General features: G+C 53.9%; 1 protein-coding gene across 1 annotated transcript in view; it reads right to left on the bottom strand.

The window, feature by feature from the left end:
- The window catches only part of RIMBP2 (RIMS binding protein 2), a 1,305,415-nt gene that overhangs the window by 107,447 nt on the left and 1,179,510 nt on the right, over positions 1 to 18,458 (bottom strand). The window contains exon 25 of the mRNA XM_078668014.1: positions 513 to 584. Within this exon, the coding sequence (XP_078524140.1) occupies positions 513 to 584 (72 nt within the window). The remainder of the gene's footprint in view (positions 1 to 512; positions 585 to 18,458) is intronic.

The following is an 18,458-nucleotide window of genomic DNA, read 5'->3' as shown; positions in this document are numbered from 1 at the left end:
CCCCTTATTGGATTTGTGTCATGTTGGTGTTTTGTTCATTACATTTCACTCTGTTTTCTAACTCAGATTGTGATTTTTATTGTTTAGCATTTTTACTTTATTACTAATTTGGTACTTCATATATATACTTTACACATTGCCCTAAATTAAGCATGTGGGCTCTGTGCCACAGCCACCAGGGGTTGATCTCAGGTTAACTTAGTGATTTGGAGGGTTCATCCTGACAAGGGGTGTGATTATTAGTTAAAGTGGGTGGTCATCCACATCAAATAATTGAATTTCTTACATTCATCAATAGGTTTAATCTCAGTGACGTTTGGTAGCCCCGATACTGTGGCATCAAAGATGCGACACCAATATGTTGGTGGTGTGTTCAGAGTCCCACAACAGTAGTAGGCACAGTGCCTTTACTCTGGTTCCTGTTTCAGATGTTCTGGACCATGGATGAATACATTTTTTTGGGGTAAGGAACAGGCACTGTTCAATAATCCCATGTATAACCAAGAACTTACATAGTAAAATCCATCATCGTCGATCTCTCCAAACACGGTGATAATGTCGCCTGTACAGAAAGTCAACTCGGCCTGCAAAAAAGGGAAAATACAAAAGTGAGTTTTGGATCTCATAGTTTGAGCATATTTTTTTACTTGGTCTAAACTGGTGAATGTATCTGCTAGTTTGGAGACCTTAGTTACCTTGTACAATAGAAAAAACAAATGCTTGTTTTTTTGACGATCTTGTTGATATTCATATATGATGACAAATCTTTTGTTGTTGCATTTTATGCAGCAGGAAAATGAAACCCTTGCTTCAGAGTAATTTGTGGATTACCCACTGAAGTATCAGCGTGTTCCTTAATGCAGCGTATTTATCTTCCATTTCTAATGCATCCACCCATGCCCCCTTCCCAGCTTAGTTTGGATCAAGACTTTAACCAGGTCTTAACAGAAACCTCTAATAGAAAAATGCTGTAAGTTAAAGATCTTTGAAGGCTGCCACAGTTATGCATTCCACTGTGGCCCTGGGACACTGCCACCCTCCAACCCCATGTCCCATAAAAGAGACTGTTTCAGCCTTCACACCAGGACAGTTTTTCTGCCTTGTGGTTAGGCCTAAAGCTGTTCTTAATCGCTACCCTCTTCTTCAGTCCAATGTCCACTTTTTTAGGTCTGGTGAAGTCAAAAGACATATTTTATACAACACACATAAAGAGCGTAGGCTGCAGCCAGTGGCCTGTTTGACTCAGCCTTCTTGAGTCAGTGGCGTATTTGTGTCGCCCCCCCCCCCTCTTCAGCTGTGGCTCATTTTGACCAGTTTCCTTCAGCCACAGGCTCATTTGAGTTAGCCCCCTTCAGCCAGTGGCTTGTTTGGGTCAGCCCCCTTCAGCAAGTACCTTGTTTGGGTCATCCCCCTTCTGCCATTGGCTTGTTTGGGTCAGCCCCCTTCAGCAAGTACCTTGTTTGGGCCAGCCCCCTTCAGCAAGTACCTTATTTGTGTCGCCCCCCCCCCTCTTCAGCTGTGGCTCATTTTGACCAGTTTCCTTCAGCCACAGGCTCATTTGAGTCAGCCCCCTTCAGCTTGTGGCTTGTTTGGTTCAGCCCCCTTCTGCCATTGGCTTGTTTGGGTCAGCCCCTTCAGCAAGTGCCTTGTTTGGGTCACCCCCTTCAGCCATTGGCTTGTTTGGGTCACCCCCTTCTGCCATAACTGTTTTCTAGGACAGCCATCTTGGACTGGGGACTATTGGATAAGGAATACTGTAGTATTATGGTACCTCCTGGTTGAAATTAAGTAAATCACTATGTTAACATTCTGGTGGTAACAAAAGGAGCTAGTTTTATAAATTAGCTGTAAAGAAGAATGTCTTATGCTTTTGTGAAAGCCTTGATAATTGGGCAGATGTAAGAGCTCCATGGGAAGGTGGCAGCAAAGCATATTGCCTAGGTATGAAAGAGATCTGCTGCCAGTCTTGTAGGGATGAACTTTAAGCCACAGAAGTTCTTGCGAAGAGGATCTGACTCGGTGAGTGGAAGTGTTGAGCTTTTATCTGGGATCTCACATTGATTGGACAGGCAACGTTCGCTGTCTTATGGATCATACATACATGATGTATTTCTCAATAGGCAACTAGTGAAGCGATTATATGTGTTTTTTACCCAAGAAGTACTTCAGATGGTTCTTGAAGGAGAGATATGGCAGATTTTGAACAAGTGGAGCTGTGAAGAAAAATATTAAGGCAGAGAGAAAAAGGGCACTAGTTACATTATACATAATAGTATGCATTGTATATTAGTAGCCCATGCATCCCTTTATAAATAGCCAAACTTCAGCCACTGGGATGACTGAGCTTTCCACAGCTTAAATCTCGACTGCATGTTGTGTGGGGGAGTCCCTGCTCTACACAGTCAGTTTCCATCTTTGTTCTGAATTTCAGCTGTAGGCAAGCAGATAATTAGCTTGTTTCTGGTTTGCATATCCCCTAGATGTCTCCCATTCCATGGTTAGCTGCAGTCCACAGTCTTATCGGGCACAGGTGGCTGAGGTGTGGGCCGGGGAAAATGTTCTCTTAAGCCTTGAGCATAATGGCACAATCCATGAAGACAGTTTTCAAACTATATGCCAGTACTGGCCTAAAGATAACTTTGTGGATGGACCACATAAACTGCATATTCTGTGTGGATTCTTATGTTCCCAAAAACAGTACGACAAGTCAGACTTGTTCTGCAAAGATTGCAATGATTCAGAATGGAGACACATTTCTATTTTGGGAGTTTCCACAATTGAACATCCTAACAAAAATGTGTCTGTGTCTATGGTCATCTCCATAGATCAAATTTCCTTGTTGACCATCTTATTAATGACAATACCAACTCTGGCAAAGTCCTTTTTGCTGGCAGGCATATAGCCATCAGATAGTACTGCTCACTCACCCCCCTGCCCCCACCACCATGTCAGGTCATTTCACCTTCTTTAGAGCAGCTCACAGCTTCCCAAAAACTTTATAGAATTTAATACATTCTCAACAATCTGAGTATCTGCAGCGACTGAGGCACGTATGCTATCCCATAACACATTAAAGTGCTTCCCTAACCTCCTCAACCGGTTCAGGAAACAGAGAAGGAGGAGAAAGTACTGGATCCTGAGTGAAACTGCTCCAGCCTGCATCAAGTGGACATACATAAACCCCACGCAGACTATGAGGAGCTGGAGGAAAGACAACAGAAACACAGGACAAAGGAACTAGACTTGTAGGGACCAAGAGCATATCTGTAAGAGTAGTATCCGATCCATGCGCCACTGCATGGATGTGTGGGACTTCCCATTTTCCAGTTTGAGGCTGATTTCCTCTTGTATATCCAACAGATGGTGAATGATTTTTATAACAGATGCCTGGCTCTTACCCCGCATCGACCAGCGCACCCTCTGGTTTGCACACCTGCCACTCCGCCAGAGCAGACGTGAGAAGACATTTATGGACGCTCCAGGAGAAGATGTGGAGAAGCCACCAAAGGGAAAAATACTGCACCACCAAGGTAAGAGGTAGATGAGTGTTATATCTGAAAGAAACAGGTTAGTATTAGATTCCTTACCTTAGAATATCCCCAGGCGTCAGTCTGGATCCGGAAACTTTTGCGTAGCAGTACCCCTGCGCGTCGGTAGGCGTCGTCTGCAGGCGTCCCCTGCGGCTCCGCGTCGTCGGCGTCGTGCGCCGTGATGACGTCGCTGGAGTATATAGACGCCGCCTCCGCGCGCTGACGTCAGTTCTTCTTTTTTCCGCGCCAGTTAGCGCAGATCCGAAGAGCAGTACTCCGGTCTTTTGACCAAGTTTTTTGTGATTGATCTTTACGGTGCCGGTAGGATGCCCGGTTTCAAGAGTTGTGACGAGTGCGACCGCATGATGTCGGTCACCGACCACCATCGACTCTGCCTCCGGTGTCTGGGCGCGGACCACGACGTGGAGTCCTGCGTCGACTGTCGGGCCTTGACTGGAAAAGCTAGGCGGGAGCGGTCCCGCAAGCTTCTCGAACTCCGGTTGTCGGCCCCGCGTCGAGAGCGGTCCCGGTCCGGTCGGAGGTCGAGGGAGCGGTCGAGGGAGCGGTCGCGGAGCCGCCATGGGCGCTCCGGGAGTCGCCACCATTCCTCCGGCTCGTCAGGTAAGCACAAGAAGTCGGGGCGTCGCCATCGCACCCCCGACTCCCCCCGACGCCCGCGTGCTGCGGCCGGGGGCTCGGGTGGCCCCACCCCCGCGGTCCCGCATGGGTCGCCGACGCCGTCTGCCCCACACCTGTCGGTCCCTGGGGAAGGCGCGTCGCGTGAGGAGATCGAGGCCTTCCTCATTGCTATGAGGGCGAGGTCTTCTCCGGCGGGGCCTTCGGCGCCTGCGGGCCCGTCGGTCCCGTCTGGGGGCCCGAGCGGTTCGGGTGCTCCTGCCCCGGCGCCGCCGGTGGCTCCGGCCCCGGCGCCGCTGGTTCCCTCTGGTTCGTCGCCGGCTGGTCTCCCGGCCTCTCCGGCGTCGGTTCCTGTGGACCAGCCCAGGGTACCGCCCCCGCGTGGTGCAGCGACTCCGCCGTCGGCTCCGGCCGGCGTCGGGTCCCCGGCACCGACGCCGCGCGGCGCCACCCCCCTTTCCTCCCCGACTCCGGACTCGGAGCCGGACCGGCGTCGGCCGACGCCGGACCCGACGCCGATGGGGCCTGTTGACCCCGATGTCTATATCGTCGACCCAGAATATGGGTATGACGAGGAGGAGTATGGTGAGGGTTGGGAGGGGTCTGAGGACCCTCTATCCCGTGCCTGCCAGTACGATGTGGACTGGGTAGGTGATCTGGGTGATGCCAGTGGCCTGGACGAGTCGCCCAACCCTGGGTTTGTCTCTCCGTCCCCTGTGGCGTCCGAGGCGGGTGCTGCCTATTCGGTGGTCCTGATGAGGGCTGCCAAGGCCTTACACCTTGAGCTCCCCGTCGCGAAGGTCAAACCGAATATCCTGACGGAAGTTTTTAAACCGCAGTCATGCCCCCAGGAGCCTCTGCTGCCGTTTAATGAGGCCCTGACGGATGTCCTTCTGGGCACCTGGTCCAGGCCCGCCTCTGGTGCGCCGGTTGACCGGAACGTTGCCAGGCGTCACCGTCCCTGCGCGGACGACCCTGCCTTCCTGTCCACCCATCCCTCCCCGGAGAGTCTGGTGATCCAGGCCTCCACTTCGCAGTCCGCATTTCCGTCGGCTCCGCCCGACCGGGAATCAAAGAGGTACGACCAATTCGGAAAGAAAGTGTTTTCCTCTTTGAGTGCTGGGCTGCGGTCTTGTAACACCGCGTGCCTCTTGGGCCGCTACACCCACTCCCTGTGGGATACGGTCGAGGAGTGTTTGCCGCAATGCCCCCAGGAAGTGCGGGACAAGCTCACCCGGGCCTTTGTTGAAGGCCGGGATGCGGCGCGGTACTCGATCCGTTGTGGTCTGGACACCACGGACTCACTGGGACGGGCCATGTCCACTACGGTGGCGATTCGTCGCCATGCCTGGCTGAGATCTGCCAACTTCTCACCAGACGTCCAAAATACGCTTATGGACATGCCATTTGATGGCAGTCGCCTATTTGGTGACAAAGCGGACCACGCGCTGGAGCGCTTCAAGGACTCCAGGGTCACGGCCAAGTCCTTGGGTCTCTCGACCCAGACCCAGCGCCAGCAGACGGGTTCGTTTCGGCCCTTTCGTGGCCAAGGGAGAGGAGGTCCCACACGTGCTGCCAGCCACGCGGCGCAGAGCGCTCCCCAGCGCGGTGGCGCCCGTGGTTTCCGCCGTGGTGGCGGTAGAGGCCAGCGTCGTGGTCAGTCCACGCCTCCCTCCGCTGCGGCATCCAAGCCTTCCTAGTCCGAGCTTTCGGGCTCACGTGACGCCAGTGGGTGGCAGGGTTCGCCATCACCACTCCCGCTGGCGCGCGATAACATCGGACAGGTGGGTGCTGCAGCTTGTCCGAAGGGGCTATGCCCTCCCCTTCGAGTCCACTCCTCCAGCCATGCCACCGCAGAACCACCGTGTGTCGGGGGACCACTTGACACTTCTGCAGGAGGAAGTTACGGCCCTCTTGGCCAAGGGGGCCATCGAGCGCGTTCCTGGGCCAGAAGTAGGGTGTGGTTGCTACTCCCACTACTTTCTGGTACCCAAGAAGGACAAGGGAGGCCTGCGTCCTATCTTGGATCTACGGAACGTCAACGGCTTCCTCCGGAAGGAGAAGTTCAAGATGTTGACTTTGGCTCAGGTCTTGGCTGCTCTAGACCCACAAGACTGGATGGTAGCGTTGGACTTGCAGGATGCGTACTTTCACATCCCCGTCCTGCCGGCCCACCGGCGTTACCTGCGGTTCACGGTAGGCCACGAGCATTTTCAGTTTATCGTGCTCCCATTCGGCCTTACCAGCGCCCCACGGGTGTTCACGAAAGTGATGGCGGTGGTCGCAGCTCATCTGCGCCGGTTAGGGGTTTCAGTCTTCCCCTACCTCGACGACTGGCTGTTGAAGGCGGGCTCGCCCCAGACAGTCGTCCACCACCTTCAGATGACGGCAGACCTCCTGCACGAGTTGGGGTTTTCCATCAATGTGCCGAAATCACACCTGTGTCCCTCTCAAAAGCTCCTTTTCATCGGAGCGGTTCTCGACTCGGCGCAGTTTCGGGTTTATCCCCCGGAACGGCGGGTCCGGGATATTCAGGCTCTGATTCCCATCTTTCAGCCGTTATCCCGGGTTTCGGTCAGGTTGACGCTGCGGCTTCTGGGGCTGATGGCCTCCTGCATCCTTCTGGTGCATCACGCCAGATGGCGGATGCGGGCTCTGCAGTGGGACCTGAAGTTTCAGTGGGCCCAGCATCAGGGCAACCTATCCGACCATGTCCTGATCTCGGAGGGCACTGCGAGACAGTTGCAGTGGTGGCTTACAGACCGCGATTGGGTCAGGGGCAGATCCCTCTCCCTTCCCCAGCCGGAGCACGTGGTTGTGACGGACGCGTCCCTCCAAGGCTGGGGTGGCCACTTGGGAGAGGCGGAGATCAGAGGCCTCTGGTCTCCGGCGGAGTCCCGGCTCCATATCAACATGTTGGAGCTGCGGGCGATTCGCCTGGCACTGAAGGCATTCCTCCCCTTTGTCAACGGGAGTGTAGTGCAGGTGTTCACGGACAACACCACCGCCATGTGGTACTGCAACAAACAGGGCGGTGTGGGGTCGTGGACCCTTTGCCAAGAGGCTCTGCGCCTCTGGCAATGGCTGGAACGTCAGGGCGTGACTCTGACGGTTCAACACCTGGCAGGTTCTCTGAACGCCAGGGCGGACGAACTCAGCCGTCGGTGCTCGGTGGATCACGAATGGCGTCTGAACTCGGATGTGGCGAGAGGCCTCTTTCAGCAATGGGGAGAGCCTTGGTTAGATCTATTCGCCACAGAAGAGAACGCGCAATGTCATCAGTTCTGCGCGTTGGAGTTTCCAAGACGGCACTCGCTCGGCGACGCCTTTCGGCGCGAGTGGAGTTGCGGTCTGTTGTACGCCTTTCCGCCTATACCACTTCTGCCCAGAGTGCTGAAGAAGATCAGGCGCGACCGGGCCCAAGTTATCCTTGTGGCTCCGGACTGGGCTCGAAGGTACTGGTATCCCGAGCTACTCAGCATGACAGTCGGTCCCTCGATCCGCCTGCCCCTTCAGGAGGACCTTCTGTCGCAGCAGCAGGGGACGGTCCTCCACCCGAACCTGTCCAGTCTCCACCTCCATGCGTGGAGATTGAGCGGCGACAGTTGAGGCCATTTGACTTGCCTCCTGAAGTCTGTGATGTCATTCTGGCAGCCAGGCGTCCCTCCACAAAGTCGGTATACGCCTGCCGGTGGAACAGATTTGTGGCATGGTGCACAGCAAAGGCTGTGGATCCCCTTTCTGCCCCTCTATCTGAGGTTCTCCTCTTCCTCCTTTCCCTTGCCCAGCAGGGCTCTGCTCTGGGCACTATCAAGGGCTATCTTTCTGCCCTTTCCGCCTTCTTGAGGCTACCTGATCAGCCATCTTTGTTCAAGTCCCCTATTGTGTTAAGATTCTTAAAGGGCATCACGCACATGTATCCTCCAGCTCCGTTCGTGATGCCTCAGTGGGACTTGAACCTGGTTTTGACTTTCCTGATGTGCGCTCCCTTTGAGCCCCTTCATTCCTGTCCTCTCCGTCTTCTCACCTTAAAGACGGCCTTCCTGGTAGCCATCACCTCTGCCAGGAGAGTGAGTGAGCTCCAGGCTCTTTCTGTTCAACCTCCTTTCTTGTCTGTTCATCCTGATAAGGTGGTTCTTCGGACCAGACCTTCTTTCCTGCCCAAGGTAGTCTCTGCTTTTCACATTGGGCAGTCCATCACCTTGCCCTCCTTCTTCCCGCCTCCGCATCCTTCAAAGGATGAAGAGCGGCTCCATCGTCTGGACCCAAAACGTGCGCTTTCATTCTATATGGATCGCACACGCCAGTTCCGGGTGGATGACCAACTGTTTGTTGGCTACGTGGGTGAGAAGAAGGGAAGGGCGGTACAGAAACGGACCATCTCTCGGTGGGTCGTCCTGTGCATCAAAGCATGCTACTCTTTGGCTCGGAAGGAGCCTCCTGTTGGGCTGAGGGCCCATTCCACTCGGGCCACGGCGGCTACTACTGCCCTGGGCCGGGGAGTCCCTTTGCAGGACATTTGCCAGGCGGCCACGTGGGCCTCGCTGCACACCTTTGCGAGGCACTACTGCCTGGACAGTCAAGTCCGGAGGGATGGCTTCTTTGGCCGTTCGGTCCTCCAGGACTTTCTGGTGTAGGTTGTATTGGTTCGCAGACCCACCACCGGGGTTGGTATTGCTGGGGTATCTATTCTAAGGTAAGGAATCTAATACTAACCTGTTTCTTTCAGATGAACAAGTTACTTACCTTCGGTAACGATATATCTGTAAGAAACAGTAGTTAGTATTAGATTCCTTACCGCCCCGCCCATCCTCCCCGTTCTGCGAACTGATACCTAGGGTTAGGGACATCCCTTTCAGGGCCCTAGTTTCAAATGGCACCAGTGTTGGTTCTCACATGGCTCTGCGTGTTCTGGCGCGGAAAAGCTGTGTGCAAAGAACTGACGTCAGCGCGCGGAGGCGGCGTCTATATACTCCAGCGACGTCATCACGGCGCACGACGCCGACGACGCGGAGCCGCAGGGGACGCCTGCAGACGACGCCTACCGACGCGCAGGGGTACTGCTACGCAAAAGTTTCCGGATCCAGACTGACGCCTGGGGATATTCTAAGGTAAGGAATCTAATACTAACTACTGTTTCTTACAGATATATCGTTACCGAAGGTAAGTAACTTGTTCGTTATGTTATGTTATGTTAAGTGGTCTTATATAGCGCATGGCTGCCCCAGCAGCGGGGCGTCCCAGCGCCTGCAGACAACCAGACAGGAGGAGCGATAGAGTAGAGCAGAGCAGCCTAAGAATTGGGCCCCAGAGAGGAAGCAAACAGCCAGGTTTTAATGCGTTTACGGAAGTGCCAGTGGTTTTGCATGGCGCGTGCCTGAATAGGGATAGAGTTCCAGAGGGCAGTGGCGAGGGACCTGAAGGAGCGGCCACCCGCTCTGCTTTTGCGTACTGTGATGGTACGAGCAAGATGGAGATCAGCAGAGCAAGGGATACGGGTGGGAACATAGGTGGTATGTGGTATGACTACATCAACCCAAAACAAGGCTTCGCTTCGCAGGCCCTGCCAGACGGCACACAACGCACTCCGCCAGATGGCACTGCATCCTGCACCGTTGTGAAGTGAGTACTTCAATGTGTTTCAATTTACCCATGACCTTCATGTGTCACTTCTTGGGGAGCAGCCCAGGGGTCTGGTCAAATTAATCACAATTATGGAATATTTGTGGATACAGACTAGTTCTCCTGCTGTGACCCTTTAGCTTGATACGCTTCTGCGTACCTCAAGAGCGAGACAATGTCGGTCTCCCTGAAGAAGCCTCTGAGATTAGGAGGATAACAGATTAGATCAGTTTCCAAGCAAACTGTACAGCTGCAGCCACAAGTCACTGAATGCTCCAGATACCTTATGGTGATAGGATCAAGAGATATTGAATAACATCTCAATGTATTCAGACCTAATTCCAAAGATAAATGGGTGCAGGTCAGTGCTATCTTGAGAGGAGAGTTACCATCTGCTGCGATTATAGACACAGCGGAGGGGTTCAAGGGGCTGGCACATTTTGCCATCTCTGTAGACTAGGATTGCTCAGCATCACTTCTATCCAGCCAGACATTGAAGGAAAAATCCAGTGGCCTCAGACTGAAATTCCTTCATTGTTATACATGTAGGTGAATCCCTACAGGATATTACTTCTGAAACAGAAACATGTTTGCTGCCCTTATTCCTATTGGTGGTTAAGAGTCAGAAGCATTTTAAGATGGCTGTATCCTTCTGAAAGCCAGGAATGTTACATTTACGGATGTGAGGCCCCAATGAATGAGCAGAGACCAGTGTGAATGAGTGAGAGAGTGTGTGTCAACAATACACAGGGGAGTATCCTAGTGAAGCAATAGTCCAGAATATATGACAGTACGTTTGACACACTAATGCAAAAGAAGAGAGTCACGTCAGGTGAACGGGTACTAGGCATTGTGAATTATGATTACACTCTACAACATATATAAAAACCCACCACCTACTACACGAGACAGTGATAGGAAGAAGCTTCAACAGGAGATTTCAATCATGCTGCTGGAGGAAAGAGCCCAACAACCTACATGCAGCATGTCTTTAGACCATGTAATTCATAGTATAGAAGACGTCGAGAGGGTGGAGACTTCAACTATTCCTCAGGAATCGGACTTTTAGTATGACTACCCCTCAGATTATTATCTCTCTTCTGCAGCATGGAGAATATTCGGTTGTTATCGAACTTCAAAATGACTATTTTATGGGACCATTCCTCTGAAACAGCAGAGCTACCTGTGGCCAGTCACCTCTACGTACTCTTGATTTTTATCAATAGCTTAACCATCCTCAATAATCCTGCCCATCCACGATCTTGTGCGTGTTGGGCCTGAGATGCCCCCGATGAAGAGTGAGCTGGGATGGCCCTGGGATTGTTGCGGTGACCCGCTTCAGTGCTGAGTCGACCGCCAACCCCACCCCCTTACCCGCCATTCGACGACCTAGATAATAGAGGCTGAAGAACTTGCCCCTGTGCATCCCCCCCTGGCTCTGACATGTTAGCTTGTGGGGAGCAGGGGCAGTGTTGCAGGTGGGCCTGGCCTAGTGAGCGGAGCTGGGGCCTGGCGTGAACCACGAGTGGAGGCGCCACAGACAAGAGGCAATACCCCATCCCCCACTAGGAGGTGGATACTGGCCGTCGCCAGCAGTGAGCGATGAGGAGGAAGTGGATCCTGCGAGCTCAGCGTTGGTGCCTCGCCAAAGTGGGCCCCGTTCAAGAGAGAGTGTGTAGTTGCTGCCCATCCCTTTTCAGGAGCACACACATACAAGGGAGCCATCCTGGCCCACTCTCGAGCCCCGGATGGTCAGGCCGAGGTTTGTCTTCCACAGGAGACTTTGAGCGATTGCCATTATCTTAATGCTGAGTTGGGGCATGGCCAAGCGAGCCAAGATGGTGGGCGCACTCCGCTAGAGCTCCGCACAGCGGCCCGCCACCACCGGCCTAAATATGTCACACAGCCATCGGGACCAGCAATAAAGCCCAGGGCGGCACTCACGGGGGGGCACAGCGGGACCCCGAGTAAATGACCAGTGCGGCTGAACTGAAGGGGCATGGGGGCTCCGAAGGGGCTGCGGCCGCAGTCCTAAAATGGCAGCCCCCTAGGAGGCTTGGGCGCTCCCAAATCCTGGTCACGGCAGATGGCCTGATCCACCAGGCAGGGCCTCATAGCCCGTGACGGCATTCCCCACGTGGGCTCCAGAGCCTACCCGGATGGTGGAGGAGATCAGGAGGAGGCAGGTGAGGGGGTTGCAGCGGCCACTCATGGGATGCTCCTGGGTGACTGATTCTCCCGCTCGAGCGCGAACCTGCATCGGCCACAGGGGTATCCTGAAAACATTGCACATAGCACCGGCAGGGGGGCCTGGTAAGCTCCCGAGGGGGCAACCTCTGCTATGCGGAGGCACCCCTCCCCTGCTGCTGCGCCGGGCCTCGAGGCGCGTGGGGGAGGGCCTGCGGTTGGACTGCGGCCGCCTTATTGGGACGAGGGAAGACGGCGGGCCTTTGCTCCCCCGACTGTCGGCTGTGGTACCCTGCTGTGAGAGCCGCCCTGCTCCTGCGGGGGCCGAGGCCGGTGGGGAGGGCCAAGGCAGGAACTTACATAGACAGCCTACAAAGCGGGAGCCCCTGAGACATAATTTGGCACCCTGGCCTGGGCTGAACACAGGCAACAGGCTGACCGTGACCAAGAGCAGTGATGTGCCCTCCCCCACAACGGTGCCGGGCCCTGAGGCGCGCGGAAGGGGGGGATGCATGACCAGAGTGTGGGCCCACTGGTTAGGAACTGGAGAGATGAGTAGGTGAGGACCCCCTGGCCGGCAACAGCAGCACCCTGCCACGGCGACCCCCCTTGAGAGGACTGTGGGTGTGTGGAGGCGCTATCACAAACGTCAAAAAAACAAGCAGGGGGGCCCCTGGAGCGTGACATAGGCGCCGCCCTGGAGCACGGGCAACGCGCCACCCAGGGCCTTGTCGCCCATTCCAAGACCCCGTATGGGGAGGTGCTTGCACGAGCTGACGGAAAGCAGGTGGACGCGCGGGTCCCTGAGACTTCGGATACCATCCCCTGAGAGTACCCACATTGACTGTGCACTGGGAGGCCCTGCTCCCAACCAGCGGAGAGTGGCCCCATAGCAGAGGGACTGTCGGCAGAATCCATTACCGGCCCTTTGACAGGGGCAGCCACCGATCAGAAGAGGCGATTGGGCACCCTCCACTTGCGCCTGCGCAGCGGGGACTCTCTGCTGCTTCCGATACAACACACCCCGGATACCCAGAGAAGGTCTCCAATCAGAGCTAGGGGACTACAGTGAGCCGCATTTGTAGTACACAAGAGGGAGACCGAAGCCATCATAGCCATACCTAATCACAAGCAACACAACAATTGCACAGGAGGAGCGCCATGGGAGGCGGCCGCGGATAGTCGGCAGAGGACCCGATCGCCATGGGGTGCCAACGGGCAACTGGCACAGAGCAAGCTTCTGGCCGCCCGAGGGCAGCGTCTCTGGCACCCCACGTCACACCCCCGGGAGGAGAACCCGCAAGTGCAGACACCATGTCTCAGAAAATAGATAGTCTTAGCGGCGATAGAACATTCGAGAGTGACCATGGAGCACAAGTTCGGAGAGCTAGCAACGTATCTTAATCTACTCCGAGATGACCACAGGAAATTGGCTGACTAGGTTAAACAAGGAGAAGTAACACTGCAACACTGCATACGCTAGAACCACAAATGCAACGACAACAAGACACCCTGAAAGATCTGCAATCACGGGTGAAGATCCTAGAGAGCAGGACGGATGACTTAGAAGGGCAATCGCGGAGGAGTAACATCCGCATTATCAATCTGCCCGAAGAAGTGGAAGGGACCAACCCCCTTAACTATATCGCAACATTTAATCCAGAAAGAGAACTAACCACATTTTTCTCCAGAGAACGGGCGCACCGGGTGCCGGCCCGCAGACCGCTACTGGGATCGCCGCCCCGACCATTTCTCCTGAAATTGCTAAATTACCAAGACAGAGATACTATCCTCTGGGCCGTGAGATGCCAGGGTGTCATCCAAGTAGAGGATAAGCAAGTCATGCTATTCCCAGACTACTTCAGGGCTGTACAACAAAAAAGGTCCACCTTTGCAGCGGTCAAACTTGTCCTACGCCAAAAGAATGTTCAATATGCACTCCTATTCCCGCTAGGCTCAAAATCATCCACGAAGGCACTGCGCACTTCTTCTGGATCCCTCGGAAGCCAGTGACTCGGCCAACCAACACCTGGCGAACTTGGCCATCACTAGAACTGTGCAAACCCATCGCCCATCAGGTCGCCAACATCTGAAAGAAACAGGTTAGTGTTAGATTCCTTACCTTAGAATATCCCCAGGCGTCAGGCTGGATCCGAAGTTTTCGTCAGCAGTACCCTTGCTTGTCGGTATGCGTCCCTCCAGGGATGAAGGTGCCACATGGGGGAGGCGGAGATCAGAGGCCTCTGGTCTCCAGCAGAGTCCTGGCTCCATGTCAACCTTCTGGAGCTGCGGGTGATCCGACTTGCACTGAAGGCATTCCTTCCCTCTGACCGGGGAAGTGTAGTGCAGGTGTTCACGGACAACACTACCGCCATGTGGTACTACAACAAACGGGGCTGGGTGGGGTCGTGGACCCTTTGTCAGGAGGCTCTGTGTCTCTGGACATGGCTGGGACACCAGGACGTCACCCTGGTGGTTCAACACCTGGCAGGTACCCTGAACGCTAGGGCAGACAAACTCAGCCGTCGGTGCATGATGGATCACGAGTGGCGTCTGAGCTCGGACCTGGCGCAAGGTCTCTTTCAGCAGTGGGGAGAGCCTTGGTTAGATCTATTCGCCACTGAAGAGAATGCACAATTTTATCAGTTCTGCATGTTGTAATTTCCAAGGCGGCACTCGCTCGGAGACGCTTTTTATCGCGAGTGGAGCTGCCGTCTGTTGTATGCCTTTCCGCCTATACCACTTCTGCCCAGAGTGCTCAAGAAGATCAGGCGAGACCGGGCCCAAGTCATTCTTGTGGCTTCGGACTGGGCATGAAGATACTGGTATCCCAAGCTACTCAGCATGTTAGTTGATCCCCCGATTTGTCTGCCTCATCAGGAGGACCTTCTGTCGCAGCAGCAGGGGATGGTCCTCCACCCAAACCTGTCCAGTCTCCACCTACATGCGTGGAGATCGAGCGGCGACACCTGAGGCCATTTGACTTGCCTCCTGAAGTCTATGATGTGATTCTGGCAGCCAGGCGTCCCTCCACAAAATCGGTATACGACTGCAGGTGGAACAAATTTGTGGCATGGTGCACAGCAAAGGCTGTGGATCCACTCTGTGCCCCCCTTTCAGAGGTTCTCTTCTTCCTTCTTTCTCTTGCCCAGCAGGGCTCTGCTCTGGGCACTAACAAAGCCTACCTCTGGGCCATTTCAGCCTTCTTAAGGCTTCCTGATCAGCCTTCTCTTTTCAAGTCCCCTGTTATAAATAGATTCTTGAAGGGCATCACACACATGTTTCCTCCTGTCCTCTTCGTGATGCCTCAGTGGGACTTGAACCTTGTACTGACTTATCTGATTTGCGCTCCCTTTGAGCCACTTCTTAACTGTCCTCTTCGTCTTCTGACTCTTAAGACTGCATTCCTGGTTGCCATCACCTCTGCCAGGAGAGTGAGTGAGCTCCAGGCTCTATCTTCTAAACCTCCTTTCCTCTCGGTCCATCTGGACAAGGTTGTTCTGAGGACTCTTCCTTCTTTCCTGCCCAAGATGGTCACAGCCTTTCATATCGGGCAGTCGATCACCTTGCCCACCTTCTTTCCACCTCCGCATCCCTCGAAAGAGGAGGAGAGGCTCCATTGTCTGGACATAAAATGTGCGCTCTCCTTCTATCTAGACCGCACACGCCCGTTCCGGGTAGACGACAAGCTCTTTGTTGGTTACGTGGGCGCTAAGAAGGGACAGGCGGTGCACAAGCGGACCATCTCTCGGTGGGTCGTGTTGTGCATCAAGGTCTGTTATTCCTTGACCGAAAAGGAGCCTCCTGTGGGGATGTGTGCCCATTCCACTCGGGCCACGGCGGCTACTACTGCCCTGGGTTGGGGGGAGTCCACTTGTAGGACATCTGTCAGGCTGCTACGTGTGCCTCGCTGCACATGTTTGCTAAGCACTACTGCCTGGACAGCCAAGTCCGGAGAGATGGCTTTTTCGGCCGTGCCGTTCCATTCTCCAGGACTTTCTGGTGTGATCTTGGTTTGCAGACCCACCACCGGGGTTGGTATTGTTGGGGTATTTATTCTAAGGTAAGGAATTTAACACTAACCTGTTTCTTTCAGATGCACAAGTTACTTACCTTCGGTTACGATGTATCTGTAAGAAACAGTAGTTAGTGTTAGATTCCTTACGGCCCCACCCATCCTCTCCGTTCTGCAAACCGATATCTAGGGTTAAGGTATCTCCCTTGGAGGGCCCTAGTTTCATGGCACCAGTGTCGGTTTCTATCAAGGCTCTGCGTTCCTAGCACGGAAAGCTATGTACAGAACTGAATTCAGCGCGCAAGGGCGGCGTCTAAGTACTCCGATGACGTCATACCGGCAATCACGACGACGGACACGGAGCCGCAGACAACGCTTACCGACGCGCAAGGGTACTGCTGACGAAAACTTTCCATATACAGCTTGGCGCATGGGGATATTCTAAGGTAAGGAATCTAACACTAACTACTGTTTCTTACAGATATATCGTTACCGAAGGCACGTAACTTTTGCGACGGCAACAGAAAAAGATCACGCTCACCCAACTCAGTTCACGCTCGGACTCCTCCAGCAAGAACTCTCCGGACCTTGCCCAAATCATTGCTGAGTGCCGGAGAGCTCTCCAAGTGGCTGCAGAGATGGGGCCCCCGGGGGGAAGTACGGATGATGACAGAGACCCACACCGTTTCACGTCTGAAGAGGAAGACTTTGGAAATGGCTTTAAATTAAAGACAGTGGCGGAAACACCCCTGGTGGTGGATCTATGACCCCGCCAATTGTAACCCCCCAAACGGCGGACACTCTGATCTGACACTCCCGGTTTGCCACACCGGATACCCACGGGGGATGACATTGGAGCCATCCACTCCTCCCACTCGAAGAGGCGCAGGTCGACTGGGCTGTGGCACCCTGGTGGTCACTCCGATATTCGGCAAAACTGAAAGATGGCCCTCGCATCAGATTCCACCGTAAGGTAATGGCAGCAGTACAACGTAGTCAACGAACGGGCAGCTGCAGCGATGCCAGCGGACGGAGGCAGACGACCACTTCCCCCACAAAACGAACTAGAGTTAGCCCATGTTGTGCAGTTTGGACGTATCGCCCCGAGGGATAGGTCCTTTTAGTTGGGACAGGTTCCTGATGATTTACTTCACTTCCCCCCAGTTTTACATCCTTTCCACATTTCTTGGGGACCAAGCATATGACATGCAACTATTAGTACGATCAGAGGTCGATAGTCAGGACACATGGGGAGCACGAGAGAGGCGGGGACATCATAACACGAGGGGCACCACCCAGACATTAGACATAAATGATGGCTAGGACCCCCAATACAGACCTGAAAGTTATAACATTGAACGTCAGTAGTATGCACATGGCTAGTAAGCGGTATGCGGTTTATGCCTATATGAAAAGGCAGCTAGCACTGGTGGTACTCCTCCAGGAGATGCACCTTACGGGGACAGAGGTGGACCGCTTGTTTAGACAGATCTCATCCCCCACCAGCACATTTACCCGCGCTGAAACAGGCAGAACAGTTTAAAAACTGGGTAACCCACTGGGCATTAGTGGATACTTGGCGAGAAAAGAACCCGAACGCTAGGATCTATTCCTTTTACTCCGCCCCACATAATCTCAGGGTGATTCTTATGCTCAGTAACGCTGCTCCGCCAAATACAACACACTGACTACCTAGGCAGAGTACTGTCCGACCACGACGCGCATATGGGGACCCTTCGATGGAGGCCACCTCACCCCCCAGTCCCTACATGGAAGCTGCCCCGAGAATGCCTCACAGACCAGGCTTTTTGCCGTACACATGGTGGGCACATTCAAGAATACTTCTCCCTTAACGCGGGTACAGCATCCTCCAGATCAGTAGAATGGGATGCATTCAAGGTTGAGGCAAGGGGGCACTGCATTCAACACATAGTTGGGGTGCGACAGGTACTAGAACCGTCACTGCAATCAGCAGAAATGCGACTGGTGGGCCTTACCAAAGTACTAGATCAAGGGGAGGCTATTCCAGAACAGGTGGCGACAGCAAAAACAGTGTATGCGGAAACCATAAGGGACCTCCGCAAATACAATTTTAGAGTATATACCACCCGAGTGCACCACGAGGGAAACAGGGCAGGTACACTCCTTGCCTGGCTCGCGAAACAGGACACGGACATGCCACCTGTCACAATACTGCAAGATAACACTGGCACCCTTAAAAAATCGCAGGTAGATATACTACGCATTTTTCACAACTATTACACGAGAGTTTACCAAGCCCTACTGCATGTCTCACATCTAACGCTAGCCCACTTCCTCCAATCCGTGCCTCTACCCAATATTCCGTCGGTGGAGGGGAAGGTGATAGACGCTAAGATACAATTCCCAGACATCGCCAAAGCTTTTAGGGCACTGGCGCGCCGAAAGGCACCGGGAGCAGACGGCTTCCCCCTCAAATACTATGCCGC

The sequence above is a fragment of the Lissotriton helveticus genome, chromosome 11 (assembly GCF_964261635.1).
Source record: "Lissotriton helveticus chromosome 11, aLisHel1.1, whole genome shotgun sequence".
Classification (NCBI taxonomy): domain Eukaryota; kingdom Metazoa; phylum Chordata; class Amphibia; order Caudata; family Salamandridae; genus Lissotriton; species Lissotriton helveticus.
This window is presented reverse-complemented; position numbering and strand designations above follow the sequence as displayed.